The sequence below is a fragment of the Myotis brandtii genome, unplaced genomic scaffold (assembly GCF_000412655.1).
Source record: "Myotis brandtii unplaced genomic scaffold, ASM41265v1 scaffold215, whole genome shotgun sequence".
Classification (NCBI taxonomy): Eukaryota; Metazoa; Chordata; class Mammalia; order Chiroptera; family Vespertilionidae; genus Myotis; species Myotis brandtii.
Window position 1 is genome coordinate 3540636 of NW_005358043.1, and position 18631 is coordinate 3559266.

The 18631-nt window shown below is 34.8% G+C and overlaps 1 protein-coding gene across 1 annotated transcript in view; it reads right to left on the minus strand.

The window, feature by feature from the left end:
* The window catches only part of SPAG6 (sperm associated antigen 6), an 87922-nt gene extending 80462 nt beyond the window's left edge, over positions 1–7460 (minus strand). Inside the window, 2 exon segments of the mRNA XM_005865897.2 lie at positions 2788–2942; positions 7409–7460. Coding sequence (XP_005865959.2) covers positions 2788–2942; positions 7409–7460 — 207 coding nt within the window.
* Positions 7461–18631: the final 11171 nt, after the last annotated feature.

Sequence of the window (18631 nt, forward strand, 5' to 3'; positions counted from 1 at the left end):
TTATTTTTAATACTTTAAACAATAAAATAAAATTTAAAAAAATAAAAATTGAAATCCCATTTGACCCAGTAATCCCACTTCTAGGAATATATCCCAAGAAATCAGAAACACCAATCAGAAAGGACATATGTACCTCTATGTCCATAACAGCACAATTTACCATAGCTAAAATTTGGAAACAGCTTAAGTGCCCATCAGCAGAGGAGTGGATTAAAAAATGGTGGTACATCTACACAGAATAATAATAATAATAATAATAATAAAGAAGGAATTCTTACCATTTGCAACAGCATGGATGGAACTGGAGAGCATTATGCTAAGTGAAATAAGCCAGCCGGAGAAAGATAAGTATCACATGATCTCACTCATTGTGGAATATAATGAGCAACATAAACTGATGAACAAAAATAGAGCCAGAGGAAAAAAATATTTTAGAATATAATAGAAGCAATTCTGTTACTTGCAGATTTTTAATATTTCCTACAATTTTTGTAATATTATACTATATTAGTACAGTTTTGGTAATATTATTACATTTAAAATATTTTTTCTTTTTTTAAAAAAAAGAACCTTCTATGTGGGATACCAAAATACATACTCTACCCTCAAAAGAATGATTAAGAGGCCAGGAAAAAGAAACACCAACAGTATTTGATGATAGAAGAAATACCTACAAGAAAAATAAAATTTCTGTGACTCCTTGAAGAGATCAAAGTAATTAGTAAATGACTCTCTGACTTATAAAAATAAGGCAAATTTTTCAACAATTAAGATTTGTGTTTAGTTTTTAAAACTCTGGTAAAATACACATAACATAAAATTTACCATTTTAAAGTATACAATTCAGTGGCATTTAGTGCATTCACAATGTGGTGCAACCATCTTTCTAGTTCCAGAATTTTTTTTTTTTAAAGAATATTACCTGGCCCATTTAAGCACTCAAGAGTGTTAGGTTTGTTTGGGTTTTTTTAAAATATATTTTATTGATTTCTTACAGAGAGGAAGGGAGAGGGATAGAGAGTTAGAAACATTGATGAGAGAGAAACATCAATCAGCTGCCTCCTGCACACCCCCTACTGGGGATGTGCCCGCAACCAAGGTACATGCCCTTGACCAGAATCAAACCTGGGACCTTTCAGTCCACAGGCCGACGCTCTATCCACTGAGCCAAACCAGTCAGGGCCAGAATATTTTTATCACCCCAACAAGAACCACATATGTGTTAAGCAGTCACTCCTCATCCTCTCTCCTGGAGTCCTGGGCAACCACTAACTAGTCTGCTTCTGTCTCTATGAGTTTGCATAATCTGGATAGTTCATATAAATGAAATAATATAATATGTAGCCTTTGAGCCTGGCTTCCTTTTCACACATAACGTTTTTAAGGTTCGTCCATGTCATAACATATATTAGTACTGGATCCTTTTTATGACTGATGATATTCCACTGTGTAGATATGTAACATTTTGTTTATCCAGTCATTCTTTTGGCTATTGTGAATAATGCTGCTATGAACATTTTGTACAAGTTTTCTTTGAACACTCATTTTCAATTATTTTGGAAATATAACTATTGAGTAGAATTGCTGGGTTACATAGTAATTATGTTCAATTTACTGAGGAATTGCCAAGCTGTTCTAAGCAGCCACACCATTTTATTCACCTACCAACAATGTAGAGGGGTCCAATTTCTCCACATATTCACTAACACTTGTTATTTTCCTTTTTTATTAGTAGATAATGTGCTAGCTCACTGTGGTTTTGATTTGCATTTCCTAAGGACGAGTGCTGTTGAGCATCTTTTCATGTTTGTTGACCATGTGTTTGTCTTCTTTGGATAAAGGTCTATTCAAGCCCTTTGCCAATTTTTAATTGGATTGTTTGTCATTTGGTGACACAAATAGGAATGTAATCTTAAAAATATGTCAAGAAAGATACATTCCTAGGTTATGGTAAAATAGCAGAATGGAATGAACAGTGCAAGACCCTACCTATAGGAAGGTCTTTCCTTAACTACTATTATGTGGTTCTGTACAGAAACATAGTAGTGGGGCACTCTTAAATGACCTTTAGAAGGCCTGACATGCTTGTATACTTGGCAAAAATGCTTTACCAAACCTTCCATTAAACATATTCCCCTTCCTTGTAGATGCTTCTCTCCCCCTTGCTTTATATATTATATATATATATATATATTCCTCACCCAAGGATATTTTTCCATTGATTTTTAGAGAGAGTGGAAGAGAGAGGGAAAGACAGAGAGAAATAGCTATGTGAGAGAAACACATAGATTGGTTGCCTCCTGCATGAGCCCCAACCAGGGCCAGAGCAGGGAGGAGCTTGCAATCGATCACCTGGGACCCTTCAGTCCTCAGGCCAACACTCTATTCACTGAGCCAGACCAGCTAGAGTTCCCTCCCCCTTGCTTTAAGCAATTTCTTACAGTTGCCATTAACCAAATTTCACCTGTATATAAAGATTTCTGTAAATGACTTTGTGTTTGGTTTTATATACCTAAGACTGATCCTATGATTTTAATACTCCCATACACAGAAATATTGCTTTATGTATAATCCCATTACATTTTAAAATCTGTTTTCTCTTTATATTAACAATAATGGAAAAAAGCTGCACATAACCTCAAAGTAGAATGCCCTAAAGATATTATTACGTTCAGTTCAAAGAATTGAATGTGTATTAACATCTTAATTCTAATGCCTACAAGCTTGCAAATGTGCCCAAACTATCAAATTTTTAAGTCAAAAACATAACTTTTTAAAAATTCTTACATTCTGTCCTGCCAATGAGTAAGGAAGAATGTCGCCCTTGACAACTGCTTCTGCTAGGTCATCATTATAATGAGCCAGTCTCCCAAAAGCCAAAGCAGCAGTCTGTTGAATTGTTGGGACCATGTCCAGAAGAGGCCTCAGCAAAGACATTGCACCTGAGTGAAATTATGAAAAAACAGAAATCAGCAAAACTTAAATTAAAAAGCAAAACTACAATTTAGCATAGTATAGCCAAATAAAAAATTAAGGGAAAAATCAGCAAAAACAAAAAATTAGCCACTAAAAACTAATGGGATATTTAGAAGCATATAATTGGCCAAGACACAGAATAATAAAACCTGTAATTATCAAAGAAGCAGCATAGTGTGGAAATAAGAACGGCTTTGGGTTTAGAGAATTTAAATCCCTGATTTGCAAATACTAGCTATGTGACCTGATAGGGCTGTCAGGACTAATGCAAAGAAAAGTTGTGAAGCACATTGCATAATGCCACCCTCAGCCTTTGCAAATTATATCTTTCAGAGTTGAGTTCAGATTATTTCATCTCAGTGAAGTCTTTCATTTGTGTGGTGTTTTGTTTTGGAGTTGTTTCTTTTCTCTAACTTTTGGGTCTTCCTCTGGTTCCAAATGAACTTAGAGTTTATTACGGAAATTTTATCGGGATCTATCACAGGGCCAGGGAGCAGGAGGGCCATTTGGCTAGGACCTCACATTCATGAAGAGCTGCAAATCATATTGCTGACATTATCTCCAAAAAATAAATTCTTTGATAGAAGAAAGTATATTGTATTATGAGGTCTCACAATATCATTTTAGGATTGTCTACAGTGTAGGTTTATCATCCTCACAACAATAATAAAAACAGTTTATATTTGCAGAGCACTTGTATGCATGCATTGTTTTCAAGATTTGTTTTCCATATTAATTTACTGACCTCTCATAACAAACCTATGATGTAGGCCTTATTATTATGTCTATTATACAGATGAGGACATTGAGGCTGAGAAAGGTTAAAAAAATTATCACACAACTAATAAACGGTAGAAAAAGTTTAGAAATTTTGACATTCTTTATTGATCATCTATAATAATAAAAGCATAATATGCTAATTAGACCGGACATCCTTCCGGACAACCTTCTGGATGAAGCCGGGGCTGCAAGGGAAGCCTGGGTCCCAGGTGCCTACTGGCAGCTGGAGGGAGGCCCGGGTCCCGGGTGCCAGAGGGAAGCCGGTGCCAGCAGTGGGGGGAAGGAAGGCCTACTTAGCACAAATTTCATGCATCAGGCCTCTAGTTGCTAAATAAATAATATGTATTAAAATTGAGGCGGTCGGAAAAGGGAGACAAATAATTGCATTTTGGTCATTTTATTGGACATTCCAACTCTTTATATTAACTTTGCCTTACTAGAAAATATATAAAATAGTCAACAGCTATTTGTGCTTTATGATGGTGTTTTAGTCTAAGGTTACTAGAAAGGTAATGATGTTAATGATGGTGTTTTAGTCTAAAGTTGCAAGAAAGGTAATGATGGAGTTCAAACTGGAACAAAGTGCTTTTGACTTTCTAAACTTTATGTAATTTACAGAAGGCTATTCAACTGAATAATAATTAAAGATTAATAATAATTAATCTTTTCTATGAAAACATATTCTAGTGATCTATAAAAGCATATATTACCAATATTCTTTTATAATGATACATCCAGAAACATTTGAAATAGAATAAAAGGAAAACATTTACAATAATATTTAGGATTAAAGTAAGAGAAATAGTATTACCAAATAACATGAACAGAGAATAATGATGCTTATCTCAGATACATATAATGATGTGACCTGTGGCTTTTTATAGTCTCACACTTCATTTAGTGATCATTTTTATATCTAAGTTGCTTGGTTAGACCATCTAATACAGTGGTTCTCAACCTTCTGGCCCTTTAAATACAGTTCCTCATGTGACCCAACCATAAAATTATTTTCGTTGCTACTTCATAACTGTAATGTTGCTACTGTTATGAATCGTAATGTAAATATCTGATATGCAGGATGGTCTCAGGCGACCCCTGTGAAAGGGTCGTTCGACTGCCAAAGGGGTCGCGACCCACAGGTTGAGAACCGCTGAATACAAGACCACAGTTTCAAGTTTAAACCGCACAGGCTGGTTAACTTTGCAGGCACACAGCACTCCTACTCATGCCTAGATCATAGCTCCTAACAAATCAAAGCATAAACAAATCAATATGCCTATGCTCATAAGTGTTGCTTATATTATTATCTATACCTTTTCCATAGAGATATTTAGGAAATATCTCACAACAAAAAGTCTAAAGCACAGAATAAGGTACTAGAATTACCAAGCATTAACATGGGTTCTTTCTGGAAAGTTAGGTTAAAACAATTTATCCATCTCTTCATTGTAGTTTGCTTTATTACTTCATTTTTTAATTGTAGTAAAATTCACATAACATAAAAATTACCACTTAAACCATTTTTAGTGTACAATTCAGTGGTATGAAGTTTCATAATGAATATATTAATGAGGCAAAAAATATAAACTATAAGTATGCCTAGAATAGTTTCCAACGATGTGTAATCATCACCATCATCTAGAACAGCGGTTCTCAACCTGTGGGTCGTGACCCCTTTGGGGGTCAAACGACCCTTTCACAGGGGTTGCCTAAGACCATCAGAAAACACGTATATAATTACATATTGTTTTTGTGATTAATCACTATGCTTTAATTATGTTCAATTTGTAACAATGAAATTGGGGGTCACCACAACATGAGGAACTGTATTAAAGGGTCGCGGCATTAGGAAGGTTGAGAACCACTGATCTAGAAACTGTTAAACTGTTTTCTACAGAAGCTGAACCATTTTACATTCCAACCAGCAAAGTGCAAGGGTTCAGATTTCTCCATATCCTCACCATCACTCATTTCCCATGTTGTTTTAAAATAATAGGCATCCTAATAGGTATGAAGTGGTATGTCATTGTGGTTTTGATTTACATTTCCCTAGCACTAATGATGGTGAATGTCTTTTCATGTGCTTGTGTATTGGCCATTTGTACATCATCTTTGCTGAAATGTCTATTCAAGTCCTGTGCCCATTTTTAAATTAGGTTGTTGTTGTTGTTGAATATAACTTGAAATTTTTTATAATAAATACGCACCATTTAAAAAAGAAGAGCAAAGAAAAAGAAAAGCTAAATTTGTTTACATATATTTAAAGTTTCATAGTAAATATATTAATGAGGCAAAAATATAAACTATAAGTATACTTAGAATAGTTTTAAGAGAATCACAATTTAAAAAATAAAAGAATCATGATTATGGTTCATGTTATTTTTTTTTCTGATGATTCTGGTATTTCCTTTTTTTCCTTACTTGATAAATTTATGTGAAGTGGCTTATTGTCTTTTGAAATATAATTGGAAAATCAATACATACTGGATTATTCCACCTAAATATTTCAAATTAAAATCTCAAGAACTTTAAACTTCCATGGTAAGAATTTGATGAATTCATCTATTTAAGTATATAATATTTAACTTAATTATGTGTTTATTATTACTTACAGTATTTAGCTAATATACCAAAACCTCCAATTTTGGAAAATTTCAGTTTGCAATTTTAGCATTAAAATATTTTACCCCCCAAAGTGTATTTTACTTGTCCATATACTCAAAGGAATTTTCTACTTTCTCCTCCACTTTTCTATTGCATCTGGACTAAGAAAATAATGTCAACAAAATGACACATAATTCCTTTCCTTCTATTCCTGTTTTCATTATCCAAGTTAGGCTCCTGCATGGAACTTCTGCTCTATCATACTTTTCCTGTATTCTTTAGTCCAAACAGTAGCACAATGAGGATTTTGCAAAAAATTTAAATCTCTGAACCTATACAAGTAAAAGCTAAAATTCCCATTTAAAATACCTGTTTAGAGGCCTAACCGGTTTGGCTCAGTGGATAGAGCGTCAGCCTGCAGACTGAAGGGTCCCAGGTTCAATTCCGGTCAAGGCCATGTACCTTGGTTGCGGACACATCCCCAGTGGGAGGTGTGCAGGAGGCAGCTGATCGACGTTTCTAACTCTCTATCCCTCTCTCTTCCTCTCTGTAAAAAATCAATAAAATATATATTTAAAAAATAAAAAAAATAAAAAAATAAAATACCTGTTTAGAGGGTAAATGGGGGATAAATGGTGATGGAAGATTAGACTTTGGATGTTAAACACACAATACATTATACAGATGATGTGTTATAGAATTGTACACTTGAAACCTATGTAATTTTATTAACCAATGTAACCCAAATAAATTCAATGATAAATAAATATCTTTGTTTGAATAAGATCATTCTTTAGGGAAAATATGGCCCCTAATTTCTAGTCCTTAAATTTTCTCTTAGTGGTTTATCATCAATCATTAAGTCCCCAGGGACATGATTTTTATCTCTTACACAGCATGGATGGAAACTTTGTTATTTAATTACAGGTTTGTCCTAAAAATACAGATAATGATACAAGAGACACTGAGAGACAAAAGGGGTAAAGGTAGGGGAAGGGAAGACAGGGGGAAATAAGTATATATAACATAAAAAGAAATTTTTTCTTACCTGCCTGTCCATTAGGAATCCATAGTGATTGATCCTTGGTGAATAAATGCATGAAAATTTAGAATCCATAAATTACAGCAGTCTGAAATAGTTGCTATACCTGATACACAAGGTCTCTAAGGAGCAGCTAATGACCTTATTGGGCTCTCCACTGAAGGAGCCAACATGATCTATCTAATACCTAATATTAACAATAATTCATATATTGTACTCTAATATTTATAAAACAAGTTAGTGTACTCTATGCAAACTGATAAAATAGTGTGAAACTATTTTTGAACTTTTATAGGATACATCTTTATAATCCTCTCCTACCCCAACTTTATAGCTTTGAACTCCTTTCGTATTTTTCTTGTTCCAGTGCCATACTGGAGACATTGCTGCTAATACCTACATTGCAATCCAGTTATGCCCCAAACAACCTTGCTGATCCTGCCCACATCATTCATTCAAAAAACAGATCAGAGTTTATCAAGTGGCAAGGAATAAAACTACATACATGAGTTAAGGCAGCTCCTACTCTCAAGAAACTAATAATCAAGTGGAGAATATAAAATAGCCTCAAAATAATCCCAGCTCTTTCCTTTAATTCCTTTCAATGCAACATAGGCCTAATTACTTGATTTTGCATGCCTACTGCATATATAAATTAGGAAGAAAATGTCAAACATTTCCAAAGACAAAAAAAAATTACTCAAATTACTCATTCATTCTCATATTATATATATAATTTATATACATATTACCTCAATTTTCTGTTTATAAAGATATTTAACATATCAACGTTGTTTCTTTAAAAACAAGTGTCTGTCCCGGCCAGTGTGGTTCAGTGGTTGAGTGTAAACCTATGAACCAGAAGGTCACTGTTTGATTCCCAGTCAGGGCACATGCCGAGGTTGTGGCCTCAATCCCCAGTATGGGGTGTGCAGGAGGCAGCCTATCAATGATTCTCTTTCGTCACTAATGTTTCCATCTCTCTCCTTCTTACTTCCTCTCTCTGAAATCAATCTTTAAAAGACATATTAAAAAAATAAAGATTTGTTTGCCCTCGTTACTTCTTATCTTCTTTTGCAATTTTTTATTGTATTTATTTTGTGGTAAAGTATACATAACAAAATTTATTATTTTAACCATTTTTAGATGTACAATTCAGTGGCATTAAATACAGTCAGAATGTTGTGTAACCATCACCCACTATTATTTCCAGAACTTTTTCATCATCCCTAACAGATACTTTATACAAATTAAACACTAGCTCCCCATTTCTCCCCACCCCCAGCCCCTGGTAACCTCTATTCTACTTTCTGTCTCTCTGAATTTGATTACTATAGATACCTCATATAAATGGAATCATATAATATTTGTCCTTTTTTGCCTGGCTTATTTCAAACTTAGCATGTTTTCAAGGTTCATGTGTTGTAGCATGTATCAGAATTTCATTACCTTTGTAAGATGAATACCATTCGATTGTATACACAACATTTTGTTTGTCCATTCATCTATTTCCACCTTTTGGTTATTGTGAATAATGCTGCTATGAACATTGGTGTACACATATCCATTTAAGTCCCAGCTTTCTATTCTTTTTACTGTGTACCTTGAAGTGGAATTTTTGGATCAAATGGTAATTCTATGTTTAACTTTTGAGGAACCATCAAACTGTTTTCCACAATGGCTGCACCATTTTACATTCCCACCATCAAAGCACAAAGGTTCCTCCACATTCTTACCAACACGTATTTTGTTGTTGTTGTTTTCAATAATGTGTGTGAAATGGTATCTCACTGTGGTTTGATTTGCATTTCTCTAATGACTAATGATATTGAGTATCTATTCATGTGCTTATTAGCCATTTTTATAACTTCTTTGGAGAAATGTCTATTCAAAATTTTTGGCCATTTTTGAATCAAGTTGTTTGGAGTTTTTTGTTGAATCTTAGGAGTTCTATATATATTTTTTGGATATTAATCTCTTATCATATATATGCTTTGCAAATATATCCTACCATTCTGTGAGCTGTCTTTTTAGTCTCTTGGTATTGTCCTTTGATGCCCTTCTTTATATTTTTTTGACTTAAATGTGAAGTTATTTCTACCATATATACTCTTTGCTTTCCAATTTTATTCAAAATTATCACAAACATAAAATATGTTAAAGATGTATTATTGCAAATTTTTACTTTTGCTATTATTAATAAAAATAATAATTATTTCTTTATTATTACAAATGTTTTATTTTTATCTAAAACTACTTTTTATATGACCATTTACTATGAAATTGCACTATAGTTCATTCAAGCTTTGGAAGAAGTGATTTTTGCATACAATTAACCAATACAAAACAAAGAATTCACCTTTGACTGTCAATGTTACTACTTAACCCAGGCATTCTGTTTGAAGTCCAATGAGAATATTAAAGAAATTCCATGCTTTAAAAATAGAAGGAATCACTTGCCCTGCTTGTTACATGACTGCCTATGTTAACAATAGACTGAGGTAATTAGAGCCTGTATCTGGAGGTAAACTGATTGGGTTCAAATTTGGGTGCTGCCATTTCCTTGCGGTGGGACTCAGCAAGGTTACTTAACATCTCTGTGTCTCAGTTTCACCATAAGTAAAATGGTGGTAAATTCTAAGACTACCTCATAAAATTGTTGTGAGAATTACAATGAAGTAAAATTTCTAAAGTGTTAGAACATGAGTTGGGATAAAATAAACACAAGTGCTTGTTAAATAACATACAGTAGAGCAGGCTTTAAAGAACACAGAAAAGGCAACCCAGGAGCAGTGACATCTAAGTTGAGATCTGAAGGCTTTGGGGGAAGATTGCCTGCTAAAAATTTGGAGGGAGTAGTGAGGTAAATGGATTGGAGAGTATTCCAACCAGAAGGAGCTACACAAATGAAGCTGAAAACCAAAAACAGTTTGGTGTGTTGACAAAACTGAGAATGCAGTATGATTACAGTGTAAGAGCGGAGAGAGAAGGTTAGAGAAAGAAGGCTAAGAAATTAACAGGAACAAAAATCCTGAAGTATTTTGAATTGAATCTGAACATTAATGTCAGTATGGTGACAGAATCAAATTTGCACTTTGTAAAGGAGGGTCCCTCTGATTACGCTGGGAAGAAAGGATAAACAGACAACATTGGAGGCAGGAAGACCACTTGGGAAGCTGCTGTAGGAACCTACACCAGATGTGAAGATAGCGTGGAGAACAGTAATGGCAAAAGGGGAGGAGACAAGGGAGATATTTAGAAGAGAAACTGATTAGTGTGAGGAAGATGGAGAAATTGGTGATACTTCGGGTTTCTGGCTTGGACAAGGAGTGCATGATGGTGGCGGACTGTAGAAGAAGCCATGAGAAAGTCAGACCAGCCTGAAATGTCAAGTGGGGGGGTGACTTGGCAAGAAATAAAGCAGGAGAGCTTGGTTGGGGCAAGATCAAATTTGGCTTCAGGTCAAATTAAGATTTTGTGATGTTATTCTAAGTGAAATGGGAAGCCATGGGGAGCTTTATTGTTTACACCACTTACTCTCAGGGAAATAAATGAAAAGAAGACTGAATAATTCCCAGGTCCACCATGAATGGCCGAGCAGGCTGTGTGCAGCTCAAATTCAGGGGATGACACTCACATAGATCATGATATAAATGGTACACCCAAAGTCATGCAAAGCACAGCAGCCATCCTTGACATAGCATCTTATGTGGTTCTCTAGTTTGTTTATGTAAATGAATTGCTTATTTCCATAGTAAAACAATAAACATCTCTAGAGCAGAACTTGTTTTATACTTGTTTTCTGTTTCTCAAATTACCTAGCACGGTCCTGAATACACAGCTAGCGCTTATTGAAAAACGTGTGGTCTTGGCTCTAGAAACCACCACTCACTTTGATTTTACTACTATAAGCACTACCTGTTTTATCCCAGAGTAACTCCAACTACACTTACCAACTTTAGTAGATTTAAAATTTTTATTTCTATAATAAGATATTATATTTACATGATTATACTTTTACTGAAGTAAGTGTCATGACACTGATGAATTTTATAACTATTTCTCATTTTCCTTAACTGGTCATCTTTTATTTGAAAATATTTAAGCATTCCGCCCCCCCCCCTTGCATTTTTTTAGAGTAAAAATTTTCATGAACTGGTTTCATGATTTGGTTTCTCCCAACCCCTATGATTATATACCTCTGGCCACTATTCCTGCATTTGATTTAAAAAAATATAAATTTTGGTATCACATGTCTGTTTTGTTTTCTGTATAATACTTTTTCACTGCCATTACTATCAAATCAATTATGATTTTAGGTGTTATATCCCTTACAACACAGAGTCTTATAATTTATTTAAAGGGTCATAATGAATCACAAAAGTCTATGTATAAGCTTTTTACATGATGATCAAAAGTAACCCATTTTCTCCTTTTAAAATTATTCTCATTGTAGTTAATACTACAGTTAGCATCTTCTGAATTTTGTTTGGTGATTCACTGTTAACTCAGTTGTTTATGAGTGAAGGACTACCACACCTGATATCTCATTTTTGTGTGGGGAGAGGTGAGAGGAAGATGAGACCAAGACTACTGACTCACTGCACAAATTAGCAACAATTCTAAGAGGGCAAGGAAGCGCAGCATGCATTTATTTACTTATTTAACATATACTTATATAGCATTTACCATTTACCAATGAAACTGGCCTATTGCCAGGTTTAGAATGCATACCAAAGGGTATAATCTCTGAATTGATATTATTCTGCCATTAACATTACTGTAGCTGTCTTCCTTGATTACTGTATTAAACTAATTCAACTGTCTGACTAGACTAGGTCACAGCCATCACCATGAACTGAGTGAGCATGTAGAACATACAAGTTATGGCAGGTTCAATTTACATATACTTTAGATAAAATGAATGGAACTCACATGTTTATAATTATATATAAAAATATGAAAATGAGCTTTGACTATAGTTTCAAATGAGCATGTAAGTTCCACACTGGAGAGAAGGCAGTCAGTCACAGGCAACTGACCCCACTGGGCTCTGATGAAACCTCCTCTGCACCCCCCTGATCCAGGTAGGGTCTCAGACCAACAACTCTCCGAAGTACTCTCTTGGGTCTCAACCTCCTGTGGATTATATGCTCTTCCCTGGGTGCTTTATCGAGTCTCTGGATTGATATGGCTTTTCCTTAGAAGCCACAAGAAGCCCAAAGGTCCTCCTCTAGAGCTCTAAGACCAGTTTAAGCCCTAAATACAATTTCTCCCTCTAACCTCCAGATATTTATCAAAGTTAGTCCTCTGCATCTGGCCTCCACAAAAGCTCCATAATGGTCCTTAAGAAGACCTCAAAGCCAGTCATGCACAATTACTGGACAGCCTTCTTACCCAAAGGCCTGAACAGACAACTTGTTTTAACAGTTAACATTGAGGTTTACTAGGAATTTCTAAAACCACTTAGAAATTGTTTACTAATTCCTACAAGCAGAAAGATCACAAGATCAGACAGCAATTAAGAAACAGGTCTTAGTTCCACTTTGGCCTCTAACTTGCTTTGTGATGAGGGTAATTATCCATCCTTTTTGGGCTTAAAATCCACACTGAAGAAGATACCTACACTACCTACCTGAGCTGTTACAAGAATCAGATTTTTTAAGAGATGTGAAAACGCTTAGAAAATTAATTACTCCTTCATTCTATTTAAACATGTTAAACATCTACTCTATGCTAAGCATTATACTAGGCATAGAATTTACAGTTAGTGAAGAAAACAGAAAAGAAATCATTGCAATTATGAGAAGTATTATAAAAAAGAAATATTAGGAGCAAGGAAAGCATAAATCAGGAGACTTAACTTACTCTGAGGGCCCAAAGAAGGTTTCTCTGAGGAATTAACATCTAAACAGAGCCATAAAGAATGAGCAGAACCTTGGCCAGTGTGGCTCAGTTGGTTGAGTGTCTTCCTGTGCACTGAAAGGTGTCTTTGGTTCCATTTCCAGCCAGGGCACATGCCCAGGTTTCGGGTTCCATCCCCAGTGGGTGCATGCAGGAGGCAACTGGTTGATGTTTCTCTCTCCCTCTCCCTTCCTCTCTCTCTAAAATCAATAAAAAGATATATTTTTTTAAAAGAATGAGTAGAAATTAATTAGAAAAAGAAGTATAGGAAAAGGTTCTAGTCATAGCAGCAAAGGCCATGAAAAAAAAACTATTAAAGTGTAAAGTGGAATTAGAAAATATTTAAATAACCTTTCAGAAACATTTAATATGTAACATTTAAATTTAATCCACACTATTTCTAAGCCCCACTCTCATAGGTTCATCAATAGCTTGGGGTTTGTTTTAGTTCCTTAATTGTCTAATTTTTCCTAAGAAAACAATGAGACCCTAGCCTTCACTGTATTATTTTCTACTTATGTACCAAAGCTTAGATAACAAAACAGATAAATGTCCATGTAGGAACAATGATTTGGAACACAGAATCAAATTCTGAATAATCTTGTTTTTAGGACATATTGTTAGGGGCTACATTTTCAGAATTTTTATAGTGCCATAGAATATTTTTCACTTAAACATAGGTGAATAAAACTATATACCGATCTTAAAAAAAAAGAAAAAAGCCAGTGTTTTGAGTTATAATTTACAACTATAAGACTCCTTTTATATTGACAAAATGCATCAAATTTAAATAGCATAATTCATATTTTGAAGTTGCTCCACCAGTTGTTTTTATCTTATGGAACAGTAGTTTTTGTAAGAGAATCATGGTACATTTACCTACTAGGATATGTTTAGATACATTATAAATGCTTAACTCAGGCTTTTCCTTTTCATAGCAAATTGAGGTGCTAGATCATTAATTTGAATATTTTAACACTGCCCCAGACACATGTAATTTAAAATCATTTTATGTCAACATATATTACTTATTTTCTTGAACGCTGAATCCATTAAGTTGATTCAACTTGCAAATTAGCTTCAGACAGATGCACAAAGTGTTATGCAAACTTCTGTATTCCTACTCTTCTGAAAATGTGCATACTTACTGATTTGCCATGCTCACTGTTTTACTATAGATTATATGTAATATATTACAAAGTATTAATTTAAACTTTACCCCCACTGTACTTATAGGAATATCTGCTTCAAATAAGTTTATTTGATTTAAAAATAATTTTAAAAATAACTTTCTTGGAACTTTTATTAGCTTTTTTCTAAAGACCTCCTAAACAACCTGAGTGGTCTGGTATTCCAATATGCCATAAAACATGATTCTTATATTTTATAACTAAACAACCACCCTAAATTGCTCAAATTCTACAATTGGTAGAATTAACAGTCATTATCCAAAGAGGAAAGGTATCAAAATTCATTATTTGTTTTAAATTATTTATTATTAATACTTTTTAAAACCATATGTGCATTATAAAAATTTGAAAATACAAATTAACAGAAGAAAATAAAAACATCACAGATTGTGGATAATTCTTACATTCTCTGTACATTTAATTTTTAGAATATGCATAGATATATAATCATTAAAACATTAAAAATATAGAGCCTATTTTTGTTTTGGTTCACATTTATAGCTGTGAGATGTAATGGTCCAAATGTACAGGGTTTGAGGTTTTAAACTTTTTAGTGTTTTCATGTATGCTCTTTTGATTTCAAAGGAATCAAATCTCAATGAGAAAAAAATAACTCTAAGTTATAGACACATTGTACACAGTTCTTTCTAGAAACAAGTTTAATTAGGAATCAAACTTATTTTTGTCCAATTATTCTGAAGAATATTGTTTGCTTTAGTAATTACTTTGGACATATTTAATAAGGCAGATTCTCTCATAAGACCATCAAAAGCACAATGAAAAAGAGCAGAGATTTAAAATGAAATAAAATTTTATTGATAATTTTCACCTTTAAAGTTCCTTTCACAGTGAATGAATTCAAAAATGTTTAACAACCGAACTACTGATTTATCATGATGCCCATATGGAAATGGTTTTCACATTACCTTGAATATATGATATGCTATTTTATATAAATAGCTTATATAAAAGTAAGAAAATAAAACCCTCCCAGGTATGCAGAAATTATGTCAAAGTCAGGAATAAAATGTAATGGTGTCTTAGACTACCAAAATGAAGTCACATACTGAAAAAAAAAAAAGCTTGATCAGAATATATAATTGATGTATACATATAGTGGCTCATTCAAAAGCATTTTTGAATCCAGGTGATTTTTTAAAAGAATAAATCATTTGAATGTTTAAGTTAGTTTACTATTAAGAAAAGTTCTCATAAAAAAGCTTACAGGTTATTTTTTTATTAAAAGAATAAATATATTAGAATATTCATTATCTGTCTCTACTTAAAATAACTAAGAAGTACTTAGCTCAGCTGGTATGGCTCGGTGGTTGAGAATCGACCCAGGGCACATGCCCAGGTTGCAGGCTTGATCCCCAGTGTGGGGTGTGCAGGAGGCAGCCAATCAATGATTCTCTCTCATCATTGATGTTTCTCTCTCTCTCTCCCGCTTCCGTCCTCTCTGAAATCAATAAAATATATATTTTAAACATATATGTATAATATATTTTTAAAAAGAAGTGCTTAAACTAAATCTCGATAACATGAAATATGTTAAAATAAATTTCTCAGAAAAATAAAAATCTTAATGTTCCAGCAAGTTATTAGTCAATGAGTGGATTAAAAAGCTATGGTACATTTACACAATACAATACTACTCAGGTGTTAAAAAAGAAAGAAATCTTACCTTTTGCAACATCATGCATAGACCTGGAGAGTATTATGCTAAATGAAATAGGCCAGTCAGAGAAAGACAAATACCACATGATCTCACTTACATGCATCTAATAGACAAAATAAACTGACAAAATAGAAACAGAGGTATGGATACATGGAACAGATTGACAGCCGTCAGAGGGAAGGGGGTTGAGGGTAGGTAAAAGAGGTGAAGGGATTAAGGGGGGAAATATATATATATATATAAAATTTGTTTGGACACAGATGACAGTGTGCTGATAGCCAGAGGGAAAGACAGTGTGGTGGCAGCCAGAGGAGAAGGGGGCCGGTGTTAGGTGGAGGTGGATAAAGGAGGGGGAATGGGAGTGGAAAGAGGCTTTGCTTTGGGCAATGGCGCACAATGCAGTGGGCAGATGATGTTTGATGAAGTTGTACACTTGAAACCTGTACCCCAATAAATCCAATAAAAAAATTAAATAACTTTTAAAAAGACATTAGTCAAGTGCAGATCACGTTAAAACATTAAGTTATATTCCTTTTGTACTCCATTTCTTCATAAGTCAGAACATAAGTGAAAATAGGTGGCTACTTAAAATGCCACCTCTAAGTCACTTATACTTTGGTGATCATTTAGCCTAATAGTTTGGATTGACTAAATTCCATAATATATTCTACAATGTACACTTATGGGAAGAGAAAACCTACCACTATTATACTAAAACATGATATTCTGTATTTTAAGTGTTATCTATACTTCTATATTTCAGTATCAAATGTTTAATATAATGTAAATAGCAAGTGTACATTCACGAAGGCCGTTAAATGGGACTGAGAGGGGAACCCTGTTAAAGGTGCATTTTTAAAATGTAATATGCTCTAATGAACTTTAATTAACCAGTGTATTAGGTTCTGAGTACTTTGAGGAGTATACATGCATGCATTAAAGCACACACACATGCAGAAGAAAGTAAATTAATCCACATGAAACAACTGCACAACAAAAGATTATCAATTTTGAAATAACAAAATTTTTTTAAATGGAAAACAGATTAGTGGTTGCCCTGGGTTAGGGACAAGAGGGAGGTGGGTGTGGTTATAAAAGGGCAACACAGGGAGGCATCCTTGTGGTGATGAAGGACTTTTGCATCTTGACTATTGTGGTGATTGACACACAAAGGATAAAAATGCATACCACACACACACACACACACACACACACACACACGAGCACACAAATAAGTACAAGTCAAACTGGGGAAACCTGAATTAAATCAATGAATTACCAATATCAACTCCTGGTTGTGATATCATACCACAGTTTGCAGGTATACGGGATCTTTTATTATTTCTTACAACTACATGTGAATCTATAATTATCCCTAAATAAAAGGTTTTTTAAATGATTATAAAATGCACTTTCTCCATTCTAAATACATCTCCTGATGCCCCCCCCCCCCCCCCCCCGCCAAAAAAATACAGGGAATAAATAAAATACCAAAATCTCTCCCAGTGACAAAAAACAAAACACCCCCCCCACACACACACACACAAAATCTAGGTGCTGTAGTAATTCCCCTAAAAAAAAAAAAACCCACAGTAAATACTACATCTAAACATTCTTGCCCTGTCAATATGTTCTTAAATTTTTTAATTCCATGTTAATTTTAATGTTTTAAAGATCATATCCAATGAATTGAAGGTTTCTCATGACACAGTGATAAAATGCTATCTTACTCTGAGTTCAGACGGTGGTGGAATCGTGCTAAATGAGAGAGGGAGGGCAGGGGGAGAAGAGAGCCACCATTATCTTATCTCTTTACTAGAATAGAAGCCTCTCTCTCTCTCTCTCTCTCTCTCTCTCTCTCTCTCTCTCCCTCCCTCCCTCCCTCCCTCCGTTCCTCCCTCTCTGTAGTCTGCACGAGTTCTGGCTGAGGGGTGAAATGAGAACACCATAATGATTTCTCAAAGTTAGGTCTTTACCTACTTTGAATCTCCTGGGAAATATTCAAGCATATCATGGCTCTTTCACTAATGCAAAATGAGAAATAATGTGTCAGCGGCTCTGGAATTCCTTTGGTGTGAAGAAGTGAAGGTGATCAAAGGCAGGGTGAAGTGTGGGGGCACCCGGATAAAACGGGAGTGATTAGGGTAGATTCCCATTCGCGTAAAATGACTTCCAGGCAATTCGTTTGGCTTTGACTTTCAACCTGACACAGGCCTGGTTGCGATCAAGATGTTAATAGGGGCGCTGGGCCCCTCACACCAGCCTGTAAGCCTCAGCCTCAGCCTCAGCCTCACCCCGCAGGCCCTCAGAGACCGGCTGCCTCCACACCCTCACTGAGCTGGAGGGATTTGGGGGTGCTGCCCTCCAGTCCCTGTGCTGCTCCTCCCCAGAGCTCCACGGGCAGGGGGTGGGGGTGGGATGGAGGCCGGGGTGAGGGGAGGGTTGGGGCGCGGGAGC